The sequence below is a fragment of the Scyliorhinus canicula genome, chromosome 14, assembly GCF_902713615.1.
Source record: "Scyliorhinus canicula chromosome 14, sScyCan1.1, whole genome shotgun sequence".
NCBI lineage: Eukaryota > Metazoa > Chordata > Chondrichthyes > Carcharhiniformes > Scyliorhinidae > Scyliorhinus > Scyliorhinus canicula.
The window spans coordinates 30,148,683-30,161,415 of NC_052159.1; the positions used below are offsets into that span (position 1 = coordinate 30,148,683).

Consider the following 12,733-nt stretch of genomic DNA (forward strand, 5'->3'; position numbering starts at 1 on the left):
CCGGAGGAAACCCACGCACACACGGGGAGGACGTGCAGACTCCGCACAGACAGTGACCCAGCCGGGAATCGAACCTGGGACCCTGGAGCTGTGAAGCATTGATGCTAACCACTATGCTACCGTGCTGCCTTCATTTACTATAATTATTTCTCAAAGATCTGAAGCAAAATTGTTACAACTGGCATTGAACATGAAATAATCTACAAACTAGTTTAATTAGTCTGTGTTAACTCAACACCAGTTTAGAAAATCCAATGACATTCTAAAGGAACTGTGTTTCAGCTGAATCGCAATATCCCGAAGTACAACAACAACAGGATGCATCGAACAGCTCAAGTTATTTTATGCCTTTTTTGACACCTCACTCATCTATATATAAGAATTGTGGGCAACACAAAAGGCAACTTAAACCCAAAAGGTGTGTGTACTGTTTGGGTTCACTTAGTGGTTCAAGAAGGTAACACCACCACCTTCTCAGACAATTATTGGTGGCTTAGCCAGCAAAACCCACATCCTATGAGGGAATAAAAAAGAAATATCACAGCCGCCACAAATTAAATTCACATTTCATTATAGAAAGTATGAAACTCCTCAGGCCAAATTAATCTTTGCCCCTCCATTATATGGGAACTGTGAAGCAATTAGCTTGCTGTATAACATGAATTCTAGTACTCAGCCAAATTTCAGTTCTGTATCAGGATACAGCAACCCAAAGATTCATAGGTGGTTACTATTTAACTGCCTCAGAGAAATGGCTACACCACCAAAAATTCACTGGATCATTTTCTTGTGTCAGGGTACTGACAAAGCCAGTTGTTGCTTATTTCAAACTGTCCACAAGGTGAGTGAGCCACCTTCTTGAACCACTGTTATTTGTCTGGTTTAGGCAAATCTAGTGCTGTTGGGCAACAGTGAAATAGTTCCTGGCCAGAATGATGTGCGACTTGGGAGCGAAATCTATAGGTTGTAGTGTTCCCATGCATAAACTGCCAATGGGCTTAGCAGATTGCAGGTTTAAAAAGTGCTGGTATCCTGATGGTTTAAGGTGATGAATGGGCTGTCAATTAATCAGGCTGCGATCACTGCTTCAGGATGACGAAATGCAAATTGCACTGAACACTACCCAATCATCTCCAAGATAGATGCTGAGCCTAGGACACTACTGACAAAGAACTCCTGTTGAGATATCCTGGGGCGCGATTGTCCATTAACACAAATCTTCCTTTGTTCTGGCTTGTATAGGCTTCCATCTTCAACTACTCCAAATCCCAGTTTAAATGGGTAGAAAAATTGGGCCCATCTGGTGGGCATGAGTCAAGTACATCCCAGCTTCACCAGCAAGGGAATCAACCACCAAACATGTTAGCATAATTATGGAGCTTTCATTCAGCCTGTACAGCAAGTTTATACGCTTTAATATAATCAATAAATTAAACAAAAAATGATAAATGCCAGCCAATCAAAATAGAATAGCATAGCAAGTTTATACTGGTCAGTCCACCAACAAAGAAAAAAAAAGTGGGTTTTTTAATGACCACCTGACACGTCAAAGTGCTCGTCAGCCAATGAAGTACATGGTGTAGTCACTGCCCTAATGCAGAAAACAGTCAATTGTGCACTTAGCAAACTGCATTTGGTAATGACCAGAAAATCTGTTGTGCGGTGATCAGTGGAGAAATATTGGTCAGGACATCTGTGGTAACGCCCCTATAGTGTCATGGGATCTTTCACATCCACCCGAAGACACAGACGACTCCCAAGCTGAACACCGCATCAGAAGCACCTCTGATGTCTGGTGCACCTCTAAGTACTGCACTGGGATATCAGTCTTGAACTTTATGCTCAAGTTCTGGAGTGTGACTGGAACCGTGAACTTTGTGATGCAGAGGCAAGAGTGCTACCCACTGAACCACAACAGCCATGCAGGTCAACCTTGATGTAACAATGAATAGCACAGTACAAGTTAAAGGACAGCATTGGTGCTCGTCCGTTCGGGGACCAGCAACACGTTATACAAATGTAACTGAAATGAGCAGCAAACATTTTTCTTTTGTTTTATTCAAACAAATACAGATAATTTGAAACTTCTTTCATATGTTGGCATACCTGTTGGGACAGAAAAAGTACAAATTAGATTCAGCAAAGCTACAAAACTACATGCATATAGTTGTTACTTAACCCTCTCAGACAAATGCCTCAAAGTCATCAGTAGAAGTGACACTGCAACCAGGAGCCCAGATTCAGAAGCACAGAACATGCTAACTGCATCAAGAGTCCCAAGGCACGCAAAGTCCCATCAGACTCGTCATCAAGCATCATCACTGAAGGAATCAATTTAAAACCTGCAACATGTTAATTAAAAATCCCATTACTCTCATGTCACATGACAATCTTGGGCTGCAGCCTAGGGCAATTTCTAGTCAAATTCCAGCAATCACTAACTCTGTCTCAACTGGATTATTGAGTTTTCGGCACCACAATTCAGGGAAGGTGTGAAGGAATTAGAGTGCAGAAAAAATTCACTAAATGGTCCCAGGTGATGAACAATTATACAGATAGATTGGAGAAGTTGGGATTGTGTACCTTGTACAGTTGAGGGGAGAAGTTAGTGTAATTATCGGAAAAGGAATAATGCACTGGGTTGCAGAAGGTGGGAAATAAGGTGTGGTGCACTGCTCATTTGGAGATGGGCAAGAAGCCAAATGGTCTCCTGTGCTGCAACAATTCTGTGAATTTAGAAATACTTTGTTTATGTTAACCGATCAAACTGCAGATACGTGAAAATAAAAGAAATTACAGAATTACAAGTGCTTGTAAATATACTAATGCTGCAAAATGTTCAACATCTGACACAGACAAATTTATATTTATTGTTCATGCCCAATTCCTGGAGACGGTCGTGGTTAATTATTCTACAATGCAGTGGCTTGTGTCCACTAAGAGGGAATTACCTAGCGGGAAGCTGGAGTCACAAATAGGCCAGACCACATAGGATTTCTATCCCATCATCAAAGGACATTAGTGAACTATTAAATTCATCCCAACAGGAACTTCAACTCTCCCTATTATTTGTGTTGATTGGCACATAACTGGGAAGCCCATCCTTGCATTGAAGCTATTAAAAGTAACCAAAATCAATTTAAATCAAAAGACTCCAGGAACATTTCTAACTAACATTTGATACAGTGGAAGCAATAGACTGGAAAGGCAAAACATCTATCCAACAATGTAGCTTCATAGGTTACTAAGGATTTTAACAGTTGTGATCAGAGAACAGGAAAGGAATACTTTACCAACTATGCAGTTGGAACAGGCGCAGGCTGCTGGATCGCAGGTTGCTCTGGTTTGCCTCCCTTCTGTTCTGAAATGGGTGTAGTTGGCAGGATTTCATCCTTGGGTTCAACAATGCTGACGTGATCAGGCAACGGTTTCTTGGGTCCAATTTTACCACTTGGGTCCCATGGAAGCATGATCTTGACTTTAATTCCCAACACACCTGCAAAAGAACTAATCTGTTTTAGAACAAGTGACTGTTATATATAGCAAGTGACTGTTATATATAGCACTATTGAAGGCGTGCATGCTCCTTTCATACTTTGGCAAACCAAAAGTAAATTAAGCTTAAGCGACAGCTTTTATGGTTGCATATATGATCGTAGTTGTCCGTAACCAGGAAATGTTTTTATATATTTTTAAAATTTAGAGTACCCAATTCATTTTTTCCAATGAAGGGGCAAACTCATGTGGCCAACCCACCTACCCTGCACATCTTTGGGTTGTGGGGCGAATCCCACACAAACACGGGGAGAATGTGCAAACTCCACACGGACAGTGACCCAGAGCTGGGATCGGACCTCGGTGCTGTGCGACAGCAGTGCTAACCACTATGCCACCCTTGTAACCAGGACATTTAACAGGAAATGCAGGCTAGTAATTCGGTAGAATCATAGAAACACTATAGTGCAGGAGGCCTTTCGGCCTATCAAGTCTGCATCGACCCTTTGAAAAACCACTCTGCCCGTGTCCACTCCCCATCCACCCAGCCTATCCCTGTAACCCCATAACCTAACTTACACATCCCTGGACACTAAGGGGCAATTCAGCATGGCTAAGCCTAACCTGCATATAACATAAGAACTAGGAGCAGCAGTAGGCCATCTGGCCCCTCGAGCCTGCTCCGCCATTCAATGAGATCATGGTTGATCTTTTGTGGACTCAGCTCCACTTTCCGACCCGAACTCTTAATCCCTTTATTCTTCAAAAAACTATCTATCTTTATCTTAAAAACATTTAATGAAGGAGCCTCTACTGCTTCACTGGGCAAGGAATTCCAGATTCACAACCCTTTGGGTGAAGAAGTTCCTCCTGAACTCGGTCCTAAATCTCGGCCCCCTTATTTTGAGGCAATGCTCCCTAGTTCTGCTTTCACCCGCCAGTGGAAACAACCTGCCCGCATCTATCCTATCTATTCCCTTCATAATATTATATGTTTCAATCAGATCCCCCCCCTCATCCTTCTAAATTCAAACGAGTGCAGTCCCAGTCTACTCAACCTCTCTTCGTAATCCAACCCCTTCAACTCTGGGATTAACCTAGTGAATCTCCTCTGCACCCTCCAGTGCCAGTACCTCCTTTCTTAAGTAAGGAGACCAAAATTGAACACAATACTCCAGGTGTGGTCTCACTAACACAGTATACAATTGCAGCATAACCTCCCTAGTCTTAAACTCCATCCCTCTATCAATGAAGGACAAAATTCCATTTGCCTTCTTAGTCACCTGTTGCACCTGTAAACCAACTTTTTGCGACTCATGCACAGGGACACCTGGTGTCTCTGCACAGCAGCATGTTTTAATATTTTATAATTTAAATAATAATCCCGTTTGCTGTTATTCCTATCAAAATGGATAACCTCACATTTGTCAACTTTGTATTCCATCTGCCAGACCCTAGCCCATTCACTTAACCTATCCAAATCCCTCTGCAGACGTCCGCTATCCTCTGCACTTTTCGCTTTACCACTCATCTTAGTGTCGTCTGCAAACTTGGTCCCCAACTCCAAATCATCTATGTAAATTGTGAACAATTGTGGGCCCGTCAACACTGATCCCTGAGGGAGACCATGAGCTACTGATTGCCAACCAGAGAAATACCCATTAATCCCCACTCTTTGCTTTCTATTAATTAACCAATCCTCTATCCATGCTACATTACCCTTAATGCCATGCATCTTTATCTTATGCAGCAACCTTTTGTGTGGCACCTTGTCAAAGGCTTTCTGGAAATCCAGATACACCACATCCATTGGCTCCCCGTTATCTACCGCACTGGTAATGTCCTCAAAAAATCCCTCACTCACCTTGTCTTAGCAGTACATGTCGCACAGCTGTATCAACATAGTAGTTCACTGGATCACCGCTGTGGATCATCAATCCGTCAACAAATTTCATGGACTTGGCTCTCTGGCCTCTGAGTTTTCCGGAAACCACCACCTCGCAGCCCTTAGCCCCACTTTCCATAATGAAGCGGAGAACACCATAACAGGCTCTGTGTTGGGAGAGGAAGGTCCAAATTTAATTTCTTCAGTTCAACAACACCGCAAATACAAACACTTTTAAGTTCAGTTTGACCCATGACATAGGACAGAAGTATGCCATTCAACCCATCTGAGCCTGCTCCACCATTCAATGAGATCATTGCTGGTATAAGCCCCAACTCCACTTTCCCACGTATCCCCATCTATTCCCTTCCTGATTAAAAATTGGTCTATCTCAGCCGTGTACATCAAAATGGTCCATAAAACAAACTGTAAACTGGTCAGTAAAATAAAGAAGCGTTCACTCTGAATACTAGGCTGTAATTTAAAGCAGAATCAGACAAAGTGGTTTCGCAGCAGTCAGTGTAAAAATGCAGGGTGAATTCAGAAGCTGTGCCTGACCCTACATGAGAGCAAATCTTCCAAAATACACCTTCCACTTTGGAGTCAGTTCAGAGCACAGCACTGGACTGTATTAGGTTGGCTTAACTTTGGTATGGATCAGAAGTGAGCTGTATTTAAATTAAACCTGTACCGTAATTAGTTGTCAATTTTCAAATGACTTTTTAGCAAAATAGTGCAGTAATGAAAATGAAATGAAAACTGCTTATTGTCACGAGTAGGCTTCAATGAAGTTACTGTGAAAAGCCCCTAGTCGCCACATTCCGGCGCCTGTCCGGGGAGGCTGGTACGGGAATCGAACCGTGCTGCTGGCCTGCTTGAAAAGCCAGTGATTTAGCCTGGTGAGCTAAACCAGCCCCTGGCCTTAGAATTAGTTCCACTTGCTGAGACTTACAAGCCCCCAAATTCTCATTCCAATTTTACATTGAAGTTTTGAAATAGTGTACCAGTGAGAAAATCCTTCATCTTACCTACGCACAGCTAGGCCTCCAAGCAACTTGTAACGCAGGGACTCTGCCTGAGCAATAGCACAAAGTCCTCGAGTGGCAACCTTTTCAGCATAGAGCTGTGAAACAAGGTAAATTCAGTACAAAGTGAAAACCCATCACATTGCACCATGATTTAAATCTCTATACCAACTAAATGAAATTATTTATGCCTAATTCCTTTATTTTACAGTTCAACTTTGCTTAAAGTCATACGACAGTTCAGGAAACTTCAAATTGAAGCCCATTGGTTACTTAGAATATTTTGCATCCGTAATAAATCAGACACCCAATAAGTGAAGACACTCAATTTGGGAAAACATCATTTGACGTAGGGAATTACAACATGATTGCACATCTTTTTTTATTTCTGCAGAACAGCAGCCTCACGACACCGAGGTCCCAGGTTCGATCCCAGCTCTGGGTCACTGTCCGTGCGGAGTTTGCACATTCTCCCCGTGTTTGCGTGGGTTTCTCCCCCACAACCCAAAGATGTGCAGGTAGGTGGATTGGCCATGCTAAATTGCCTCTTAATTAGAAAACATGAATTGGGTACTCTAAATTTATTAATTTTTTTCATACACATAAAAGATGTGTCACTTCTCAAGAGTTTCTGCTTGTAATGCTTATCAAAACCTTCTCAGACAAATGCCTCTAAGTCATCAAAAGAAGGAATAAGCTGTTCAAGACCCTGAAACCAGCAGCACAGAACGTACCAACTGTATCAGGAATCCTCATACAGATCATACACCATCAGACTCGTCATCAAGCATCATCACTGAAGGTCAGCAAGGGAGGAGCTATTTTTCCAACCTCTGCATAGCCCAAAAATAAGAAACACGAATGAGCGTAGGGTGAAAAAAATCACCATCTGAAACTTACTTCAACACTTCCCTCTGGGAAACCGAACCGCTTCTGAACAACGGCAGTTAGCTCACGGATTCGACGCCCTTTCTCACCCAGCACATTCTGAGTCCTGTTAAACAATTTTAAAAGCTACTATTACTAAATTGTTCATACAACACAAAACCATGGCTTTTCTAAAATGCATGCCAGAAGCAATTATTTCAATAAGGACTCTTCAGATTATTTACTAAGAACAGTAATTCCACTATTTTAAGCTTAAAACAGTACTTATAACCATGTTACACATTTAGAGTGTGATATTAGTTGGCCACTCAAATCAATTCAGCATAATATCCAATTCCCTCTGTTCTGCAGAAATAAAAAAAATTAAAAAGGGCAGCACGGTAGCATTGTGGATAGCACAATCGCTTCACAGCTCCAGGGTCCCAGGTTCGATTCCCGGCTTGGGTCCCAGTGTGTGCGTGGGTTTCCTCCGGGTGCTCCGGTTTCCTCCCACAGTCCAAAGATGTGCAGGTTAGGTGGATTGGACATGATAAATTGCCCTTAGTGTTGGGTGGGGTGACTGGGTTATGGGGATAGGGTGGAGGTATTAACCTTGGGTAGGCTGCTCTTTCCAGGAGCCGGTGCAGACTCGATGGGCCGAATGGCCTCCTTCTGCACTGTAAATTCTATGATAATCTTTCTTGCAGTTTAATTAGATTAAGGACTTCAGGAGAATGTACAGCAATATTATTACTTTTACCTGGGCGGAAGCAAGTAAACTGCTTGACTGCTTTCCACCATCAATGGAAATGAGGGATACTGCCATGTAGTATGTGCGACACAGTAGCACAGTGGTTAGCACTGTTGCTTCATAGCACCAGGGACACGGTTCAATTCCTGGCTTGGGTCACTGTCTGTAGTTTTTCCTCCTGGCACACCTCCCACAAGTCAAAAGGCATGCTTGTTAGCTGAATTCTCCCTCTGTGTACCTGAACAGGTGTCTTAACATGTGGCGACTTCATTAGTGAAAATTAGTGTCTTAACATGTGGTAACTTCATTAGTGAAAATGTTAGCCTACTTGTGACACCAGTAAAGGTTTTTATTATGGGGAAATTGTCAACTCTCATTTATATTATTTTGCCTTTCACAACCCCAGTACCGCACAAACCATTTTTCTTATACTGGCATATAACTCAAAAGAGCCAGGAGCTAATTTTTATGTGGATATACACCCAGGGCCACATTTAATGCTGCACTGCAACCTGGTGCTGAACAGCAATGTGTCAGTCCACCAGCCACATGGAGAACAGCTCGAACCCGGGGGGGGTGGATTTGCATTAGGGTTATATACTAGGCCACAATTACCATTCTTTGCTTAGCTTTGATAAAGGGTTATCTGGACTCACAACGTTCAGCTCTTTTCTCTCCCTACAGATGCTGCCAGACATGTTGCGATTTCCCAGCATTTTCTCTTTTGGATCCTTTGCTACTTATCCAACTTGATTCAGGAGGGTTATATTTGTGTGTCTGATGGGTGGGTTGGGGGGGGGGGACACAGGATGAAATGGTGGTAATGTAACTCAAAACTACTGCAAGTATTACAGCCCAAGGAAAATCTCAAAAGGTGAGCACAAAAGGTTTGACAATTTTAGAATAAATTACCTATCAGTTGGGAACACAGTGCATGGAAGATTAGTCACGGCAAGTTACACTGAAGGTAGAAAAGAGGAAATGCGTACAATGCATGAAACAAACATTTTTGACGACTTGAATTTTTTTTAAAACCATGTATTCAGATCAGTATTGCAAATATCAACAGTAATCCTACCCATGGTTGTACCTCTCTCATTGGCTTGGTTTTTGTGGACCCATTAACACTAAAATGCAAGTTTAACTTCAAAGCACCTTAAATCAACAGATTTGAAGTACTTGAAACGGCTATAAAAATGAATGGTTTTAAAAACGGCTGGCCTTGTAATGTATGGAGTGCCTTAATCCAACCAGACATACACGCAATTGAGGAATTAAGATACTGGAACCCCTACAGTGCAGGCCATTCGGCCCTAGCAGACATGTCAATTAACAGGGGCATAGATAGATGTATGGGGCCGGAGATAGATGTATGGGGCCGGTTTAGCATCATTGACTGGACACCTGGTTTGTGGTGCAGAGAGACATCAACAGTGCAGGTCCAATTCCCGCACTGGCTGAAAATATTTATGGAGACCCCACCTTCTCAACCGTTCCTCTCGCACAAAGTGTAGTGATCCTCAGGTAAAATCACCACCAGTCAGCTCTCCCCCTCAAAAGGGGCAGCAGCCTACGACCTTCCGGAAAGGTGACTGGTAGAAATATTAGAGCAGACAGGAGGAACTTTTTAATCCGGAAGGTGGTGGGAATCTGGAATTCACTTCCTAAATTGGTGGTTGAAATGTCCAACTTATTTAAATATGGATCTGAATCTGACGTGCTGTAACCTGCAAGGCTCCAGACCAGGCACTGGAAAATGGGATTACAAAAGTGGCTAGTTATTTTCCCTCGGCTTTCTGGCCTGCAAAGTCAGGATGGGCTGCATGGCCTCTTTCTGCATCATAGCATTGCTATGGTTCCAAGCCAATTGAGGGATGGAGCCCATGTCCCAGAGGTGGCCTCCAGGCAGCATGGTGGCACAGGGGTTAACACTGCTGCCTCGCAGCAAAAGGGACCCAGGATCAATTCCGGCCTTGGGTGACTGTGTGGAGTTTGCACTTTCTCCATGTCTGCATGAATTTCCTCCCAGTCCCCAGATTGGGTGGTTTTCTTTTTTAAATTTAGAGTACCCAATTCATTTTTCCAATTCAGGGGCAATTTAACAGGGCCAATTCACCTATCCTGCACATCTTTGGGCCGTGGGGCCGAAACCAATGCAAACATGGGGAGAATGTGCAAACTCCACACGGACAGAGACCCTGAGCTGGTATCAAATCTGGGACCTCAGCGCCATGAGGCTGCAGTGCTATCCACTGTGCTGCCCTGCAGATTAGGTGGATTGGCCAATCTAAAACAGCCCCTTAACATGCAGGGATATACAGGTAGAGTGAATCAATGCCGACTTGATGGGCCCCCTTCTGCACTGTAGGGTTTCTATGAGCCCTCATCTCAACTGACTGCACCGCCAACCATGCAGATCTTTGAATAAAGTGCCAGCCTAAAGTGTGCTTTTCAGAGAGGAACTACTACCCCGCATACACCCTGCCAGCTTCAGAGGCTACAATGAGGCGCAGCTCGATCAGGCTGGTTGCGCATCCTCGGCTGGAGTTGAAGGCAGCCAGGCGGGGCCCAGGCCTGGGACCAGTCACTCCTCCCCGCGACGGCCCCTCACCCGCTCGCTGTTTACCTGGTGGCCAAGATGATGATCTCGGTCCTGGTGGGTGTGACTCGCACCTCTACTCCGCTGTAGCCGTCCTCGGCCAACTCCCGGGTCAGGAACTCATTGAGCTCAGCCTTGAAGATGCCGTCCGCCACGAACTGTAAGAGAGAGAAGCGCCGGGCGCCATGTTAGAGACAAGGGGGGGGGGGGGCAGCGCCAATCCGGAGCCATCCTCCGCCAGCAGCCGCCGCCAGCCCGCGGTCCGGCTCCTCTCACACTCGGAGCACCCTCCCGAAATCATCCCCGGCCGCATTTACCCGCCGGGCCCTGGTGCCCGCTTCGAGCTCACCTTTCGCTTCTTGGAGATCTGCGCCGCCATTTCCCCTCGCGGCGCCGCGGCGAACCAAAAGGGAGCCGCCCCCTGAGCGGAAGTAATTTAGCCATTCGGCTACTTCCGGTGCGAGCCTGGCCGCCAATGGGAATGGGGAGCACGGATCACGTGGTTGTGTGAAGCCGCCGGGCATTATGGGCCATGTAGTTTTTTGCTTTAAGCAATTTAGGATTGAGTCAATACCCTCAGCTGCTGAAATACTCTGACTTACATTTACAGAGAAGTGAATACTGTGGAATACTGGAAATCTGAAATAAAACAGAAAATATTGGAAATACTCAGCAGGCCAGGCAGTGGAGAGATTGGATTGGATTGGATTTGTTTATTGTCACGTGTACCGAGGTACAGTGAAAAGTATTTTTCTGCAAGCAGCTCAACAGATCATTCAGTACATGGGAAGAAAAGGGAATTAAACAGAATTCAAGAAAATACATGAGAATACATAATAGGGCAACACAATATATACAATGTACTACATAAGCATTGGCATCGGATGAAGCAGACACGGGTGTAGTGTTAATGAGGTCAGTCCATAAGAGGGTCATTTAGGAGTCTGGTGACAGTGGGGAAGAAGCTGTTTTTGAGTCTGTTCGTCCGTGTTCTCAGACTTCTGAATCTCCTGCCCGATGGAAGAAATTGGAAAAGTGAGTAAGCCGGGTGGGAGGGATCCTTGATTATGCTGCCTGCTTTCCCCCGGCAGCGGGAGGTGTAGATGGAATCAATGGATGGGAGGCAGGTTCGTGTGATGGACTGGGCGGTATTCACGACTCTCTGAAGTTCCTTGCGGTCCTGGGCCGAGCAGTTGCCATACCAGGCTGTGATGCAGCCCGATAGGATGCTCTCTATAGTGCATCTGTAAAAGTTGGTAAGGGTTAATGTGGACATGCCGAATTTCCTTAGTTTCCTGAGGAAGTATAGGCGCTGTTGTGCTTTCTTGGTGATAGCGTCGACATGAGTGGACCAGGATAGATTTTTGGTGATGTGCACCTCTAGGAATTTGAAACTGAGAGAAAAGAAGAGAGAAAACCGAGTTAATGTTTCAGACCAATAACATCTTCATCAGAGTAAGAAGTCTTACAACACCAGGTTAAAGTCCAACAGGTTTGTTTCAAACACGAGCTTTCGGAGCGCAGCCCCTTCCTCAGGTGAATGGAGAGGTATGTCTCCATTCCTCTCCATTCACATACCTCTCCATTCACCTGAGGAAGGAGCTGCGCTCCGAAAGCTCGTGTTTGAAACAAACCTGTTGGACTTTAACCTGGTGTTGTAAGACTTCTTACTGTGCTTACCCCAGTCCAACGCCGGCATCTCCACATCATCTTCATCAGAAACCTTGGTATCAAAAAGGTTATGGCCAAGGGCCCTCGACCAGAAATGTTAACTTGTATTTATATTTTGCCTTTTGCAACCCTTGGACCGCCCAAAAAAATGTTGTCATAACTATTATGTAATTCTTAAAGGGCTAGAAACGGATTGTTAAGCGGATACGCATCCAGGGCCACATTTACTGCTGCAGTACTACTGCCTGGTGTCGAAGGGCAATGTATCAGTCCACCAGCCACATGGAGAACTGTTGCTGAAAGCTCATAGGCAGATTTAAAATGAAAAACCCTGTCCCGTGGCACAGGGCCCCCAAACGACCCCAAAATGAATGGGTTTCAATTAGCCGGATGAAGAATGGATTAGTATTTATAGGTGGAAACGATGGAGATTCAAACAG

The 12,733-nt window shown here is 44.5% G+C and overlaps 1 protein-coding gene and 3 non-coding genes across 4 annotated transcripts; all 4 read right to left on the reverse strand.

The window, feature by feature from the left end:
- Positions 1–269: 269 nt before the first annotated feature.
- On the reverse strand, positions 270–403 carry LOC119977933. Its single transcript, XR_005463329.1, has one exon. It is a non-coding gene; the product is annotated as a small nucleolar RNA SNORA13 (small nucleolar RNA).
- Positions 404–2,038: 1,635 nt separating this feature from the next.
- On the reverse strand, positions 2,039–11,074 carry rps3 (ribosomal protein S3). Its single transcript, XM_038818243.1, has 7 exons — positions 10,972–11,074; positions 10,650–10,780; positions 7,306–7,399; positions 6,409–6,503; positions 5,360–5,547; positions 3,294–3,496; positions 2,039–2,106 (listed from the first exon to the last, which is right to left on the reverse strand). Exons 1-6 carry the CDS (start codon positions 10,999–11,001, stop codon positions 3,297–3,299), a joined length of 738 nt encoding a protein of 245 aa, XP_038674171.1. The 5' UTR covers positions 11,002–11,074; the 3' UTR covers positions 2,039–2,106; positions 3,294–3,296.
- On the reverse strand, positions 2,179–2,327 carry LOC119977929. The gene has a single exon (XR_005463327.1). It is a non-coding gene; the product is annotated as a small nucleolar RNA SNORD15 (small nucleolar RNA).
- On the reverse strand, positions 7,059–7,207 carry LOC119977928. Its single transcript, XR_005463326.1, has one exon. It is a non-coding gene; the product is annotated as a small nucleolar RNA SNORD15 (small nucleolar RNA).
- Positions 11,075–12,733: the final 1,659 nt, after the last annotated feature.

Excerpts from the sequence above, each read along its gene's own strand:
- rps3 (XM_038818243.1), bottom strand. The coding sequence starts at position 11,001 with ATGGCGGCGCAGATCTCCAAGAAGCGAAAG. Across the intron at positions 10,781-10,971 it reads AGATCTCCAAGAAGCGAAAG|TTCGTGGCGGACGGCATCTT; the intron begins GTGAGCTCGAAG and ends TCTCTCTTACAG. Across the intron at positions 6,504-7,305 it reads TCCCAGAGGGAAGTGTTGAA|CTCTATGCTGAAAAGGTTGC; the intron begins GTAAGTTTCAGA and ends CTTGTTTCACAG.